At 28.5% G+C, this 14,690-nt stretch overlaps 3 protein-coding genes across 5 annotated transcripts; 1 reads left to right on the top strand and 2 right to left on the bottom strand.

The window, feature by feature from the left end:
* Positions 1-5,360: 5,360 nt before the first annotated feature.
* LOC109608630 (phenoloxidase-activating factor 2) lies at positions 5,361-7,741 on the bottom strand. The gene is made up of 5 exons (XM_020025135.2): positions 7,321-7,741; positions 6,479-6,853; positions 5,904-6,172; positions 5,688-5,851; positions 5,361-5,607 (listed from the first exon to the last, which is right to left on the bottom strand). Exons 1-5 carry the CDS (start codon positions 7,626-7,628, stop codon positions 5,410-5,412), a joined length of 1,314 nt encoding a protein of 437 aa, XP_019880694.2. The 5' UTR covers positions 7,629-7,741; the 3' UTR covers positions 5,361-5,409.
* Positions 7,742-9,158: 1,417 nt separating this feature from the next.
* Positions 9,159-11,192, bottom strand: LOC109608640 (phenoloxidase-activating factor 2). Of its 3 annotated transcripts, none has more exons than XM_049964278.1 (4): positions 10,838-11,192; positions 10,697-10,757; positions 10,176-10,404; positions 9,159-10,118 (listed from the first exon to the last, which is right to left on the bottom strand). In XM_049964278.1, the coding sequence occupies exons 3-4, from the start codon at positions 10,397-10,399 to the stop codon at positions 9,236-9,238; spliced, it is 1,107 nt and encodes a 368-aa protein (XP_049820235.1). In that variant the 5' UTR covers positions 10,400-10,404; positions 10,697-10,757; positions 10,838-11,192; the 3' UTR covers positions 9,159-9,235. The 3 variants fall into 3 exon arrangements, with proteins under 3 accessions (XP_049820235.1, XP_019880704.2, XP_049820234.1); XM_020025145.2 differs by having other exon boundaries at positions 10,697-10,754; positions 10,817-11,192; XM_049964277.1 differs by having other exon boundaries at positions 10,817-11,192.
* Positions 11,193-13,025: 1,833 nt separating this feature from the next.
* Positions 13,026-14,611, top strand: LOC109608636 (phenoloxidase-activating factor 2). The gene is made up of 2 exons (XM_020025143.2): positions 13,026-13,345; positions 13,613-14,611. The coding sequence occupies exons 1-2, from the start codon at positions 13,140-13,142 to the stop codon at positions 14,544-14,546; spliced, it is 1,140 nt and encodes a 379-aa protein (XP_019880702.1). The 5' UTR covers positions 13,026-13,139; the 3' UTR covers positions 14,547-14,611.
* The last annotated feature ends 79 nt before the right edge of the window (positions 14,612-14,690 follow it).

A 14,690-nucleotide genomic window follows, 5' to 3' on the forward strand; every position in this document is an offset into this window, starting at 1 on the left:
AAGAAATAAAAAATTATTTATGTATTTTTTAACCCTATTACAAGAAATAAATTTATAAGGTAAGTAAATTTAATGGTATTGTAAATAACTAGTTTAGGATAATATTTTATTTTATTTACACTTTTTTGTATAAAAATACAGATCAGGTTATAAATATATTGCAGTTTATAGATTATTTATTTAGTTTATAAATGATTTTATTTCATTAATTATTACAATGAATAATAAATTAAAAACGTAAATTATTTGCAAATAAATAAAAAGGGAATAAGGTTTTTGGCTGTGCATATAAGGAAGAACATTATTTACATGTTATATACATAAAAAAATAAATAAATATATATTTCTCAACCGAGTAAAAAATAAGTAAATTAATAAGGTAAGTAAAATTAATAGTTTACTGAAAACTAATTTAGATAATATATTGTATGTTTAGCTTAATAGTAGAATGGTATTATTTGTATTTTATTTAAATAAAAAATAATATATATATAATAATATAATATAGTCGTCCTATAAAAAAATATAATAAAATAATAAAACGAAAATATGTGCGATTAAATAGGATATTAGATTTTTATTATGTATTTATTATATAAATAAAATAATGATATATAAATATATTTTTAGCCCCCTCAAAAATGGAAGTTTAAAAGATATTGGAAATGACTAGTAAAATGTTTTGTTTTTTATACACTTTTTTACCATTTTTTTCAGATTTAAAAGAAAAATTTAAACAAATATTTTTATTCATAAATAATAAATATAAATTTATTTTTTATTTTTAACTCTACCAAAAGTTAAATTTTATAGGGTAAGTAATACATTAATATTTTATTGGAAATATCTTAATATATGTAAAATTTTTTATTTTTGTTACACTTTTTTAGTAGATTATTTTTTTTTTTTTTGTTTTATAGACTGTATCTTTAGTTTAAAAATAATTTCTTTTTTAATTTATTATTAAAATAAAATGGTGTGTAATTAAGTAAGGTATAAGTTTCTTTTTAATACTCATTCTCCTTACAACTTTATGCTGTTCTCTTATAGAAATAAAGAAATAATAAATATTGTTTTTTCAACCTATCAAAATATATTTTTGAAATAAATAAATTTAATATGTTATTCGAAAATTTAATAAGGTTTTGTAGATAGTTTAGATAAACTATTTTATCTCTTATCACTTATTTTTATAATTCTTATCAGCTTTTTACTGTTTATACAATTATTTTTATTTAAATGTAATTATCTTTTATTAATTATTAAAATGATGATAATTAGGCAGTATATATACTTAAATAAGATATAAGACTATGCATGTACGAAATATATTATGCACATCTCATAAATAAAGTAATAATAAATAAAGACGTATTTTTTAACCCTGTTAAAAAATAAGTAAATGTAATATTATGAGTAAGCAACACTTCTAGTTTTTTCAATTTATTTTTTATTATTTTTTTATAATTCTTATCAGATTTAAAAAATATATATAGATTTCATTAATTATTAAAATAAAAAGTAATAAAACAATAAATGCAACTAAATACAATATTATTTTTTTAAAACACATGTAAAAAGAATAGAAAATGAGCATATTAAAATAAATAAAGAAATAATAATTATGAATATATTTTTTAACCTATCAAAAATACGTAAATTTATAAGAATAAATTTAATATATCTTTGTAATAGATAGGGAATATTTTAGAAAAAAACTGAATTAATTTTCTTTAGTAAAAAGTAATAGCAAAGATCCAATAGATCAGATAAGAATTTTATTAGGAAATTTCAATTTCCTTTAAATCCCAACTAAGATATCTTATAATAAAATTTATAATCTTATCATTTCTGATAAAATCTAACTTTAAAAACTTCCTAACGTCACACAGATTGATCCATAATTGTTGGATGAAATTGTTCCTTTAACATTTTTTCAGTCTTCTTTTACCAAGTCTGTTGGGAAAATTAATTGCGGCAGTAATTTTTTGCTGCAATTGTTGTTTGTGATTAACCATAGAGCTATTAAAAGTATAAAACATCGGGTTAACGGTTTTCATAACGATAAATGGGTATTAGCAATTTGAAACGAGCAACTAAACAACAATATACGAAACTTGTTGTTCGACGTACATTAATTAATTTAACGTTAATATATTTGCCGTCAGTTTAACTAAAAACAATAAGTCAAAACTGCAATTGAGTATAAAAATTAAACTGAAAATGTTTTAAAATATTCCCCAGTTCCACATAATTAATTTGCAATCAAACGTATGTAGGTACGTCCAGTTAATTATTTATTCACGTACGTACAAGTACTATTAGCAAATTAAACAAAACGCATTGCACATAAATAGTTACACGTGTAAACCACCACGTAACATTAATGGACACCATAAAGTATTTTAAAAAATGCAAAATTGGCTTGAGATTAATCACACAATACAACATCAATTATTTTTGTATCAAAAATGTATTCATATGTTAAAAATGACAAAATAAATTTTAATTTTTTAAAAATATAAATAATATAAATAATATATATATATATATATATATATATATATATATATATATATATATATATATATATATATATATATATATATCCGATAAATTTATTTTTAGACATTTAGTAGACGTCAATCTTTCTTTTCTTTAAATAGATTTCATTTGTCGTTATCGAAAATATAATATAAATTTTTGGAAATAAGAAACACTAGATAGAGAAACAAAAACAAATGTCCTATTCCGTCTAATCTAATTAACTCAGCTTCTCTGTGTTGCTCAGGTTCTTAGGCGAGTGTTGTTTGATTTTATTCTTAATCTCATTTCACAAAAGTATTAAAGTATATAATAATCCGATATACAAACAACGACATCTCTAAATGATCTTTACGGTTCTATGAATTGTAACTATTTTTGTTTGTAACATAAATGCAAGTAAATTATTAAAAAAAAATTTTGGCAATATAACAAATTTCAGTTGACAAGACACTGTATCTTTGATAAAAAATATATAGACATTTGAATGGAGATATCTCTCATTTCTCTCAGAAAGTTTCAAAAGTGAAATATTAAACTATTATTATTTGAGAAGAGTGGAAAAATATTTGTATACGTGCTAAATACACATAGACAGAAATAAGGCAAACTTGTTTTTCCACTCAATATATAATTCTACAATTAGTATACTTTTAACAGTATTTACCATTACCTGTTTATATTCTTTCACCAAGTGCATTAAATGGATATTTTGCCTACTTTTTCAATATATTTATTATTTGCACGTGCTCATTAAAAAAATACTAGAAATGACGATGATTCAGAATTTAACGATGGAAATATGTAATTCACCATTTGACATTGAATTAAAAACATTCTGAAATATGATATTAATTTATTCATCCTGACCTCATTCTGTATACAATTTTCTTAAATAAAAGAGTCATTCTCAAATAAAATAATGAGTGTTATTAAACATTTTTTTTGAGTAATTAGAATTATGTTAATTTTTTGCTTCACATAAAAAACTGATTTTGAAATGTGATATTAATTTGTTCATTCATTCAATGTGAAATTTTCTTAAAAGAGTAATTCCCAAATAAACTAATAAATATTATTATCAAAATATTTTGACAGTCTTCTTGTTTAAACCCTTTGCAGTACATCTGTTTCACATCCATAATTTCCAATTAGAATAAATTTTGAATTGTTTTTAATCGAATACATAATTCGAAATTCGTCGATTAATCTAGTAGGTATAATAAATGTAGATGTTATCGACAGATAAATGAATTATACATGTGATCCGATAAACTACCTCTATGCATCAGATTTGATGATATACTAGTTCGGCTCGTCCATTTATAATAAATAAGTGGTTTAACCAACTCCGAAATGTTATGGAATGGGAAATTCAGTTTCTGGCTTTGTATATGGATCAATGTTGTCTGTCACACAGTATTATTTCAAAAGGAATTTTAATAGGAATTTTTAAATTTGTAAAAGGAAATGTATATATATATAATTAATCAATTGGCGCCAGCCTATATTAAACATTTTCTCACAGGAGTAGGTTAATATTACATTTATTTGGTTTTTAAATGCTTTTTCAATTAAAAAATGTTAAAATCATGAACATTAATGGAGTGATGAATAAACTGAAATTCAAAATAATAATTTGTGGGGGGTTAAGTATAAAATGAAATTTTATAAATTGGATATTAATAAAAAATACACTTAACATTACACATATTTATTTTTACGACAAATGGCAGTTTGCAACTTAACACATTAATAATAAAATATTTCAACAAAATTTAAATAAAGAAGCAATTTATTAAAAAAATATTTGCATATTGGAAAATCCCACTTAATTAAGAAATTTAAATTTTTTGCTTTCATTTATCTCTTCTTAAATTTTTATATGTTTGTGGTTTTGTTTAATTTGTATACATTAAATAAAAATGCGAACTAATTACTTCAAGTGACTTGATTTTATTGAATAATTAAATATTTAAACATTTACTAGAAAATAATGTCAGAATTAATGTTTCAATTTCAAAAGCAAACATAAATAAATAATTGAATTCAATGAAGTGGAACTATTATTATACTATTTTAAGAATAATAGCAAATTTAACATTGATAAAACCTTGACTTATAAAAGCAATTTACTGCTTTTTTTCTGAAAATTGGTATAGATTTTTTTTTCGCAGGATGGCATTGAATATTTAATAGATGATTTAAAATAAAGAATAACATCATTAACTTTAATATTAATTACAATAAACTATTTAACAAATAAATTTGAATATTGAATTTTTCTCATTGGAGTTTTCTCATTTTTTGTTTTAATTAATTTTGTAGATATTTTATTGAGTATTAAATTGCTTATAGTTTTGTATGTGTAGTTATACTGTATCCCACCTCATAGACTCCTATCTAATATAATAATAAAAAATTCTTCTTATGGATTATAATATTATGCAACCCTTATTACACACTGTAGAAACCAAAGATTAAATGATTTTGCCATTCAGAAAGTATATATTTATAAATGATTAAATAAGTAAGGTTAATTACACACCAACTTTTACAAACTTTTTGTCAATACCGTACTTACTAATAAAGAAATATTTGCGTAATTTAAATGCAATTTAAATAATGAGCTTGGTTCTTATTTTCATTAAATAATGCTAAAAATCTATGATGTTATATGTTAAAAACCTATGTTGAGTTACTGAAGATTTTTATCTATCCAATTTCAAAAATTGACCACATAATATTTATCAACTTTTGGAAACTGTTTGTACCACACCTACTATTAAATAAATATTTGGGCAACAAAAACGCAATTTAAAAAAATGAGTATTTGGTCTTTATTTTCATTAAATAATACTAAAATTAATTTGTATACGAGCTAGAACCTATGTTGAGTTGCTGAAGATTTTCATCTATCCAGTTTCTAAACTTGGCCACATTAGCGTAGACACCAGGGATTTTTTCTTCACCACAACCAATTCCCCAAGCGACTATTCCCACCTGAATGTAACGTCTTGGATTTCCAGGATCGGGACAAACCAGTGGACTTCCACCATCACCCTAAACAGCAACAATAATTTATTTACATCAATAAACTATAAATATTTCGGGGGAAATAATTATTAAATTAAAATATTTACCGTGCAGGCATCTTTTCCAGCTTCACCACCGGCACACATAAAACTATTATGAAGTTGGAAATGACTGCCCAACCTGGTCGTTCTCAAAAGCGATTGACATTGATCAAACGGAACAATCGGAAGTTCAATCTTCTTCAAAATAGCGGAGTATCTTCCTTCTTGTCCTAAAAGACAAAAATTAATCATTTTGTCGTGCAATGATTAATTGACACCTACCAAAAATATCCTTGCCCCATCCAGTGACGAAGCACCTTCCAGAGTTAAGGATTTCAGACGATTGTGGTAAACAAACTGGAGCTATGTGTTCTTGATATTTAAAGGGACTTTCCAGGATCAACAGAGCAACATCGTTCACTACAGTTTTTGGATGGAAGTCCTGATGTAAAATGATTTTCGCTACCCTTCTTTCCTGGTAAGGAAGTCTTTCTTTTTCAGTCTGTGTATCCCATTCTCCTGCTCTGACTATCAAATCGTTTATTTTGTAACTGAAAATAGAAAAATATCGTTTAGAGTAATTTGACTGAATAATTGATTAAAAATAATGAATGTAAAAATATGGCTCTAGGAATTTTAGAAGAGACATAAATAAATGAATGATGGATTAAGGTCAGCAGCCGTTATGCAATAACCATTTTGGTTATTTGTGATCAGCATGATAAATCGATTTTGTCTCTTTTGATCATACAAAACAGGATATACGAATTGCAAATTAGCGACAAGATAACGCAATAATGAATAAATTCACACAAACGAAATATATAAACATAAATTTTGATAGTTTAAGCACTTACTTGTATACACAATGTGCTCCAGTCAAAATAACATTGGGTCCAATGAGCGAACCGCCGCAAATGGCCAGATTCTTGTCAACACTTGGATTATAGTTAGATCTGAGGATCGCCACCATCCAGGGGAACTCCCCATATTCTGCTTCATTGTCGTAGTTACCGGTGATTTTGAAGTCAACACCGTTTGTGTTCCTGACGCCACAGCCCAAACTAACCGGAGGAGATGACGGTGTTGTACTTGTAGTGTCCGGGAAAGGATTAGGTACAGGAACGTCTGTGGTTGGATTCCTATTGTCGTTGTCGGACGGATTAGGAACGTTGCCATCGCCAACCTTACAACAGACATCGAGGTAGTGCTGACAGCTGTTTGCTCCAAATCTACGGAAGTATATCAGAGATTATAATTGACGTGATCAACAACAAAAGTTCTGAAGAAGCATAATTGAAAAAAATGTTGTATTTTCAATATAAATATGCAATCCGAAATGTAACCAATAAGTCATTAAAAAATTTGTATGGTTAATTAGAGCTATAAATCAAAATAATGCATGAATAAATATTATAAGATTTTAAAATTAATATTATATTATTAAATAAGATTCAACATGGATAAACATACAAAGGGAGATTCTAATACTGTAACAGCATTGAAAACAATTAAATATAATAAAAAAATGTAGGGAATTAATGAAATTTTAGTAGAATTCTGTTTTTTCATCATTATCACAACAATAAGAAACGGGTAAGTGTAATGTTTTTGACAAAGACATTTTGTTTTTTATTTGATACATAAAACATCAATTTTGAACTTCCAACGCAATTCACACTAATATTGTAATATTTACCTTACGTCAATCAGACCAGCTCCATCTGTGGCCTTGTGCTCATCAGGCTTCTCCGAATCTGGGATGACTGTATTTGTGGTCCCATCGCACCTGTAGTACGGTACGCAAACACGCACACCCCGATCGGTACCCTCACCGCATTTCTGTATTGCCCCGAAGCTTTCTGGCGGCTTTTCCGTCTTCTCCTCATAGAGCTCGTCGAAGGTGGGTTTTGCTGTGGAAAACAGTCTGTTGACGGCCGCATCTCTTTCATTGTTTTGGCACGCAGCCAATCCAAGGATCACCGAGATCAGAACCACGCGCACCATCTTATCTAAACGCTTGTATCAGTCAGTTGGCAAAGTGCATCAGCGGCCTTGGATTCAGGCCTTTTTTTATCACTACCTCGCTGCTACCACCGACCTGCAAAGTTGTCCGCACACTAAAAACATGTAATTTATTTACATGCCCGCATCCCCACCATCCTGATGAATACAAGACTTGGAAATACCAGAATCAGACTGCTGATTTGACCTTTGACGGGCGTCATCATCGAGAGATAATTAAGACTCGGTGATTTAAATGTGTTTTCTCAGTAAATAATTCTATGGGCAGAATTTCGATAAACAGAACATGTCAACTGTATATTAATTGTTATAATATTGTATCCATTTTCTAATAAAAGAAAATATTTGCAAAATTGAATGACAAGAATAAAAATGAGATCTGGTACAAAGGATATATCAATAATTCATATTATTTTTAATTAATGTCGAGAAGTATTTATATCATTATTGTTGAGTCAATGTAACTGTTGTTTTTTTAAATTGTGATAACATTTGAACATGTTTAACCTTTAATGAAAGACTGTCGACATTGTATAATATAACAAAATTATCTTAATATTCATTGTTACCAAATATGGATGCATTTAAGACAAAATTCATTTCATTGAATGATAAATGGGAGAGAATTTATCATTGGAATAATAAATATATGTAAATAGGATATCTCTTATTTGCAAAAACAAAACAATTCAGTGAATCCCTCACCAACATTGACGGAAATATAGAGATCTTATCCGCTTTAATTTACATTAAATGCATACATACATGTATGTATACAAATGTATATTCGCAAGGAAAAGCCATCGTTAATGAGTCGTAATTAATACGCAAAAGGGACATGGACATATTTCTAGCATAATATGAAAGAACTTTTATTGAAATTAACTTCTCAGAATATTATGATAATTAACATTAATTTAAATTTCAACATAAACAGTAGGACTTTGTTCAAGTATTTATCAAGGTCAATAGTATAATTTCTGTTATTGTTTCAAATCTGATGACATTTAATTAAATATAGATATCAAAATGAAAATTAGGTCTACTATTAAAATTGGCGCATCTCATGAACCTTTTCCACTTATTCTTGAACTCTTGTTTACTCTTTTAGATACAACTTATTATCATATTGTATAATTTTTCTGACATGAATTATTTATTCTATACGTTTATTTTAGATAACTAAGTTTTGTGTTACCATAAAAATATTTCATTCAAGTGAATTACTGATTTCATCATTGGATATTTGATGGTTTTGGATTTACCAATTTCAGTTTCTTAGAAGGAAAGTAGATATAATTAAACAATAAAACTGGAATAAAAATATATAAATATTAAAACCAAAAGATGTGTCTCAAATTTACTTTTAATAGCTCAAGGAATTTGAATAAAATTTAAATAAAAGTAGAAATTAAATCTAATATTATACTATAATAATATATTAATATTATAATATTATAATAAATACTAAAATGCATAAAATGATGAAGGAAGAAACGAAAATTCAAACAATAATATAAATGTATATATTTTCATTTATATTCTACACCTTTAAACCTTTTAAAATAAATATAATACAATATTATTGATCAGTACTGATAAGAATCTATATTTAAATTCTTAATTTTCATTTGTTCATCGATCCACACTCTAAATCCGGCCAACCTCACAAAAACACTGGGTATTTTGTTGTCACAGGAATTGACGGTGGCAATTCCAGCTTGATAATATCTCTCTTCTTTGCCGTCAATGGGACAAACCAAAGGTCCTCCTTCATCCCCCTTGCAAATGTATTGACCGTCATTGCCGCCAGCGCAAATTACTGAGTCATCCAGTTTGGTGACATTAAGAGATTGTACCTTTTTGTTGCAACTGTCCAGGGGAACTACAGGAAGATCAATCTTTTTCATGATAACTTGGTATTTACCCTTTTTTCCAGGAGCGTCTTTGCCCCATCCGGTAGAGACGCATTTAGAATTATCCGAGTTTTGGTCTTTTGGAGGCAGACATACGACGTTTATGTTTTCAGCGAAAGTTACTGGCGACTCCAAGAACAGTAAGGCTACATTGTTTTCCAGTTTGTTTCCCTTGTAATTGGGATGAATGACGATAGATTTTAACTCCCGATCTTGATGCGGGAAGAGTTCTTGATTCGTTGTCGTATCCCATTCTCCAGCACGTATTCTATACGTTTTTTTCGGATCTAAACAGTCAGCCAACGTTAGAACGACCTCGGGATGTATCAAGGTGCCGCCGCATTGGTAAACGTTTAAGATTTGTGAATCGATATTTTTCTTTTCCAGTATGGCAACCATCCAAGGAAATTCTCCAAATTGTGCTTTCTTGTCATCTTTAGTTGATCGAGTTCCAACGCCACCTCTGTGACCACATCCAGTTTTTGTTTTCGGTTTTATCAAATCTTGTGCTTCACAACATACTTCTATGTAACTTGGACATGAAAATTCCACATTTCTACAAATTAAGAAATTAATAATAAAGGACATTTCTTTAATAGTATTAAAATCATACCTAATATCAATGATGCCTTCGTCATTTAGAGCATCAGTAGAGTGAGAACAAAGATAATACGGAACACACGTGCAGTTTCTATCATGAACCTTGTTTTGCGAAGATGGAGTAACCGGTGATGGGGATGAGTCAAAAACTTCTTTAATCAGGTCGTCTATGTCTCCAGATTGGACCGAAACTAAACAAATTGCCACAAGGCAAACTGCGAACATCAGATTAATCATTGTATCTAGAAAAGAAGACAATACAATATTTGATACGGTAATGGGAATATCATAATAATTATCTACATCAAAGAACAAAAAGCAACTGTTCGTTCTCATTCATTCGGGTTATTTCTAGTGAAACCTACATTAAAAATCAATAAAATAAACATTAATGTAACAATTAAATCTTAATTGTATATAAACTAAAGTACCAACTTTCATTTTACAAACGTCAATACGATTTCGAAGATTATTGGAATAAGAAAACATAGAGAATAACTAATACAGAACTCATCAATTAATTGGAATACGAACCTGCTGTGTTCAAAAACTACTTCACAAATAAACACACTTCATGGAAGTCCACTCGATTCTGCTGAAATATTCAAATTGAATTTTATTTCAATCTTTCGATAAAAAACTTAACCGTCTCACGTTGACACTATATCCAGTTACCTGTTCTTTTATGGTGGGTAACATGGAAAAGAAAAATAAAGTTATTTATGCAAGATCAGTGGAATCGGTGTCCTTGTTAAGAAGCGAATACCAGTTTCATAATGACTGATTATTAAATTGTACGTATTAAAAGAGGTAAAAGCTTAACGGAGTCGCACCGGAACGGTTCTAACAGAGATCAGGCGGTAGTTGTTACATTTTATAGTTCCATTAAATCTATTCCTCTTAACAAGTTGAGGTACAGTTCGCAGTAAAGAACTTAATAATGTGTAAATGGTTCGGAATTTCTCGAGACGCAACTGGAAATACCAGATTCAAGGGTCTGTGGTATTCTCACATGTTGTCAGTTGCAACAAATTTACATATTGTTTTTACCACTTGAATTTAATAAGGAGTTAATTATATTTAGACATATTACAATATGTAATACAGTGGTGGATGGAGAAAGAATTTACTTCTAATTTTGTCCAGTAGTATAAAAAATAAAATAGACAACTGGATAATTCGATGTCAACAGTCTAATCTTGTCGTCAAACGAAATTAAAGCCAACCTGTAAGAAACTGAACTTGATGAAATTAGTTCAACGACTGTGAGAAGGTTAGTGGAGGGGAGTGGACCCCAGACATATAAGAAAAACCCTAGTTTCTACTAAATGTGTGAAAGTCCAATTTTGACTTGCTTAGTACTACATTCACTGGACCACAGAACAATGGATATCAGCCCTGTAGAAAACTTGAGGAATCAAGTGTATAACCAAATTCAACATAAAAAGTTTACAAATGTAAATGAACTCAACACAGCAGTTCAAGAAGTTCGAAAGACTGTATTCGGAAAATGGTTAAGTTCATGCCACGAAGGTGGGCCAAAATTATAAAACAAAAATGATATTATACAATGTGATAATGTTAAATTAAATAATACAGATTTAATCTTTAAAAATCCGTTTTAAAATTAAGGTTGCCAAATTTATGTCCAACTCAATATAAAAAAATATTTATAATATTTTTTAGAATAAGAAAATAGTAGTTTTTATTATACTGTATAATTATATTAGTAATTTTAAGCAAATAAAATATAAATTAATTATAATATGCGTGCTATTACATCTGTGACTAGCCATATTGCGCATCCATTACATTTATGATTTAATTTAAATAGAAATTATATTGATTTAGGTAAAAAATGAATAATTGTACAAAGAATATAGTGTTATTATTTTAAATAGTTGGTATTGTATGCTATTCGTCTGCCCACCACTGTATCTTATAACTATTCTTTCCATCGACAAAAATATTTTAGAAGAAGAATTCTTGTTTAAAAATATCTATTTCTATTTTGTTTTAAACAATATTTTCTTTTTTTTGTAAATAATCAAAACAATTTATTAAAAAAAAAGATGGGAATCTTATTTTTCTTAATAGTACACCCAATAGTGTTAAATGAATATAAAAATTAAATTTTTATTCATAGTTTGTATTTACCCAAGAAGTCAATTTCTTTCTTAATTTATATACCAAACCATTTTAAACCCAAAATGGTAAACATTTCAATATAGAGGCATAATTTAATAATATGTATCCTAAAAATTGTATTAACGACATGGAAAGAGTTATCCAAATAATTAATAAATCATTGTTATCCTACTTGTGGTTGAAAAATATTGTTCAATAATTTATTCAACGCAAAGTGGATACAAAAGTGGTCTTCTTAAATAAACGTATAATAATGAAATATAAACCGTAATATTTGTAACGTCACCTTTTGGCATAATTAATTTCGAAATAATTAATCACACACTAAAACATAAAGATTTTTGTGACAATGAAATTAACGTATTAAAATTAGTCTTTATTATAAATATTTAAATTAAAAAATGTTTAAGTATTTGTGTTGTTTGTGTAGATGCAAATTACTCAACAATAATATTGATTTAACGAAATCTATTAATACTTTTTGTTTACAACAAATATGTTATTCAATTTGTTTTAGTAATTAATTACCACAAATCTATTGGTGATATAATATGCCACTGTACATAAAATTGATTGTAATTAATAATTATCTTAATATTTAAAAATTAAAATACTTATTAAGTTGTTCTTGCTTCCAACCAACAAGATATTTCTAAGATATGACGTACTGGGTATTTTACACGTTATGAATAAATTTAATCAACTGCGGTATTTTCTTATAGTGATCGAACATATATGCAGTGGTCAGTGTTTTCCTGTTCTCCTTCTTTTTATTTGTACATCTGAGAAGCGTGAGCTCAGTTTGATTCTTGTCTTGTTTCTTGTTACAATGACGTCTAACAATAACATACTGGTTTTATTGCTCAAAAAGTGTTTTCTATCTATTTTGTTGTTTACTTGCACCGTTTATTGTCAAAACAAAGATCAGTTATTAGTGGACACCGCATTTGGAGAAAATCCTTACTGTTATGATTGCACATGCGTCCCTTCTGCCCAATGCAAAAATACAAATGGAGACAATATTATTAATCTAAGGTAAACTTGTTCATTATCTACATAAAATAATTCAATAATCAGATAATCGGGGATTTTCAACTTTATAATCTCAAACGAGTTTAACTGGACAATGTTATTTTAAGAAACGGTCATCCCTGACACAATTAAACTTTTTTATTTTATTTTTATTTTTGATTAAGTATGAAATTGATTTTAACTTATCTCATAAAAGGAGACATACTTGTATAATTTATATTTATCTTCATTAAGGTGAAATAATATATTAACAATTTTCTTATAACCTAGATTTCAGTCAGTTTCTTGCGTCGAGGATGACGCACTTTGCTGTCGCGACGAAGACATAATAAGAGAAGAAAAAAAGAATGACACCACCGCACCTAAAACAAAACAACCTTGCGGAACCCGTCGTTCAGATGGAGTAGGACTTTTCAGAATAAATGACAATGATAACACCGAATTCGGTGAATTCCCCTGGATGATCGCATTGTTCCACGAAGAACACGACTCCGATATTTCGGCGGATGTTTACAAGTACAAATGCGGCGGATCTCTCATACATCCGCAGGTCGTACTTACAGGAGCTCACTGTGTGCCTAAGGACATAAAAAAGTTGATTGTGCGAGCGGGTGATTGGGATTTGAATTCTACGGACGAGGTAGTACCACATCAGGAACGAAAAGTACAGACGTTTATAATACATCCTAAATACAATCGTGGTTCTTTGCACAACGATGTCGCTTTGCTGTTCCTCGAGACCGCCTTTGCTGAAGCTGAAAACATAGATGTTGTGTGTTTACCTCCCCAAAATACAAATTCGGACAATTCGAGGTGCATTGCGACTGGATGGGGTAAAACCAGCTTCAACAAGACGGCCCTTCTGCAGCGAATATTAAAAATTGTTGAACTGCCCATTGTTGAGCACGAGTCATGTCAAGCAAAATTAAGAACCACGAAACTCGGCAAGTACTTTATACTGGATCCTAGTTTTATATGTGCGGGAGGAATGCCTGGAGTAGATGTTTGTACGGGAGATGGAGGAAGCCCTTTAATATGTCCTGTAAAAGGGAAGGATCAGTACTATCAAGCGGGAATTGTCGCCTGGGGAATTGGATGTAAATCTGACGTTCCTGGAGCTTACGTGAACGTTGCTCTGTTTCGGGATTGGATTGATGAGCAAATGAAAGCACAAAATTTTAATATAAGTATCTATCAATACTGAGATATGACTTTAAAACTTTTCTGTTGGCAAAATGTATTTTTAATATAAGCTTTTTTACTATTTTATTGTTGTGTTTTACTTACAATCATCGCAATTGAACATTGTCTACTAGTTTTCACTGAATTATGGCATTTTCTATTAAAA

This window comes from Aethina tumida, chromosome 3 (assembly GCF_024364675.1).
Source record: "Aethina tumida isolate Nest 87 chromosome 3, icAetTumi1.1, whole genome shotgun sequence".
Taxonomy (NCBI): domain Eukaryota; kingdom Metazoa; phylum Arthropoda; class Insecta; order Coleoptera; family Nitidulidae; genus Aethina; species Aethina tumida.

Coding starts and splice junctions, on each gene's coding strand:
- LOC109608630 (XM_020025135.2), bottom strand. CDS start 7,628: ATGGTGCGCGTGGTTCTGATCTCGGTGATCCTTGGATTGGCTGCGTGC. Junction 6,854..7,320: donor GCTGGTCTGATTGACGTAAG/GTAAATATTACA, acceptor ATACTTCCGTAG/ATTTGGAGCAAACAGCTGTC. Junction 6,173..6,478: donor GGAGCACATTGTGTATACAA/GTAAGTGCTTAA, acceptor TTCTATTTTCAG/TTACAAAATAAACGATTTGA.
- LOC109608640 (XM_049964278.1), bottom strand. CDS start 10,399: ATGATTAATCTGATGTTCGCAGTTTGCCTTGTGGCAATTTGTTTAGTT. Junction 10,119..10,175: donor GAAGGCATCATTGATATTAG/GTATGATTTTAA, acceptor CTTAATTTGTAG/AAATGTGGAATTTTCATGTC.
- LOC109608636 (XM_020025143.2), top strand. CDS start 13,140: ATGACGTCTAACAATAACATACTGGTTTTATTGCTCAAAAAGTGTTTT. Junction 13,346..13,612: donor GACAATATTATTAATCTAAG/GTAAACTTGTTC, acceptor CTTATAACCTAG/ATTTCAGTCAGTTTCTTGCG.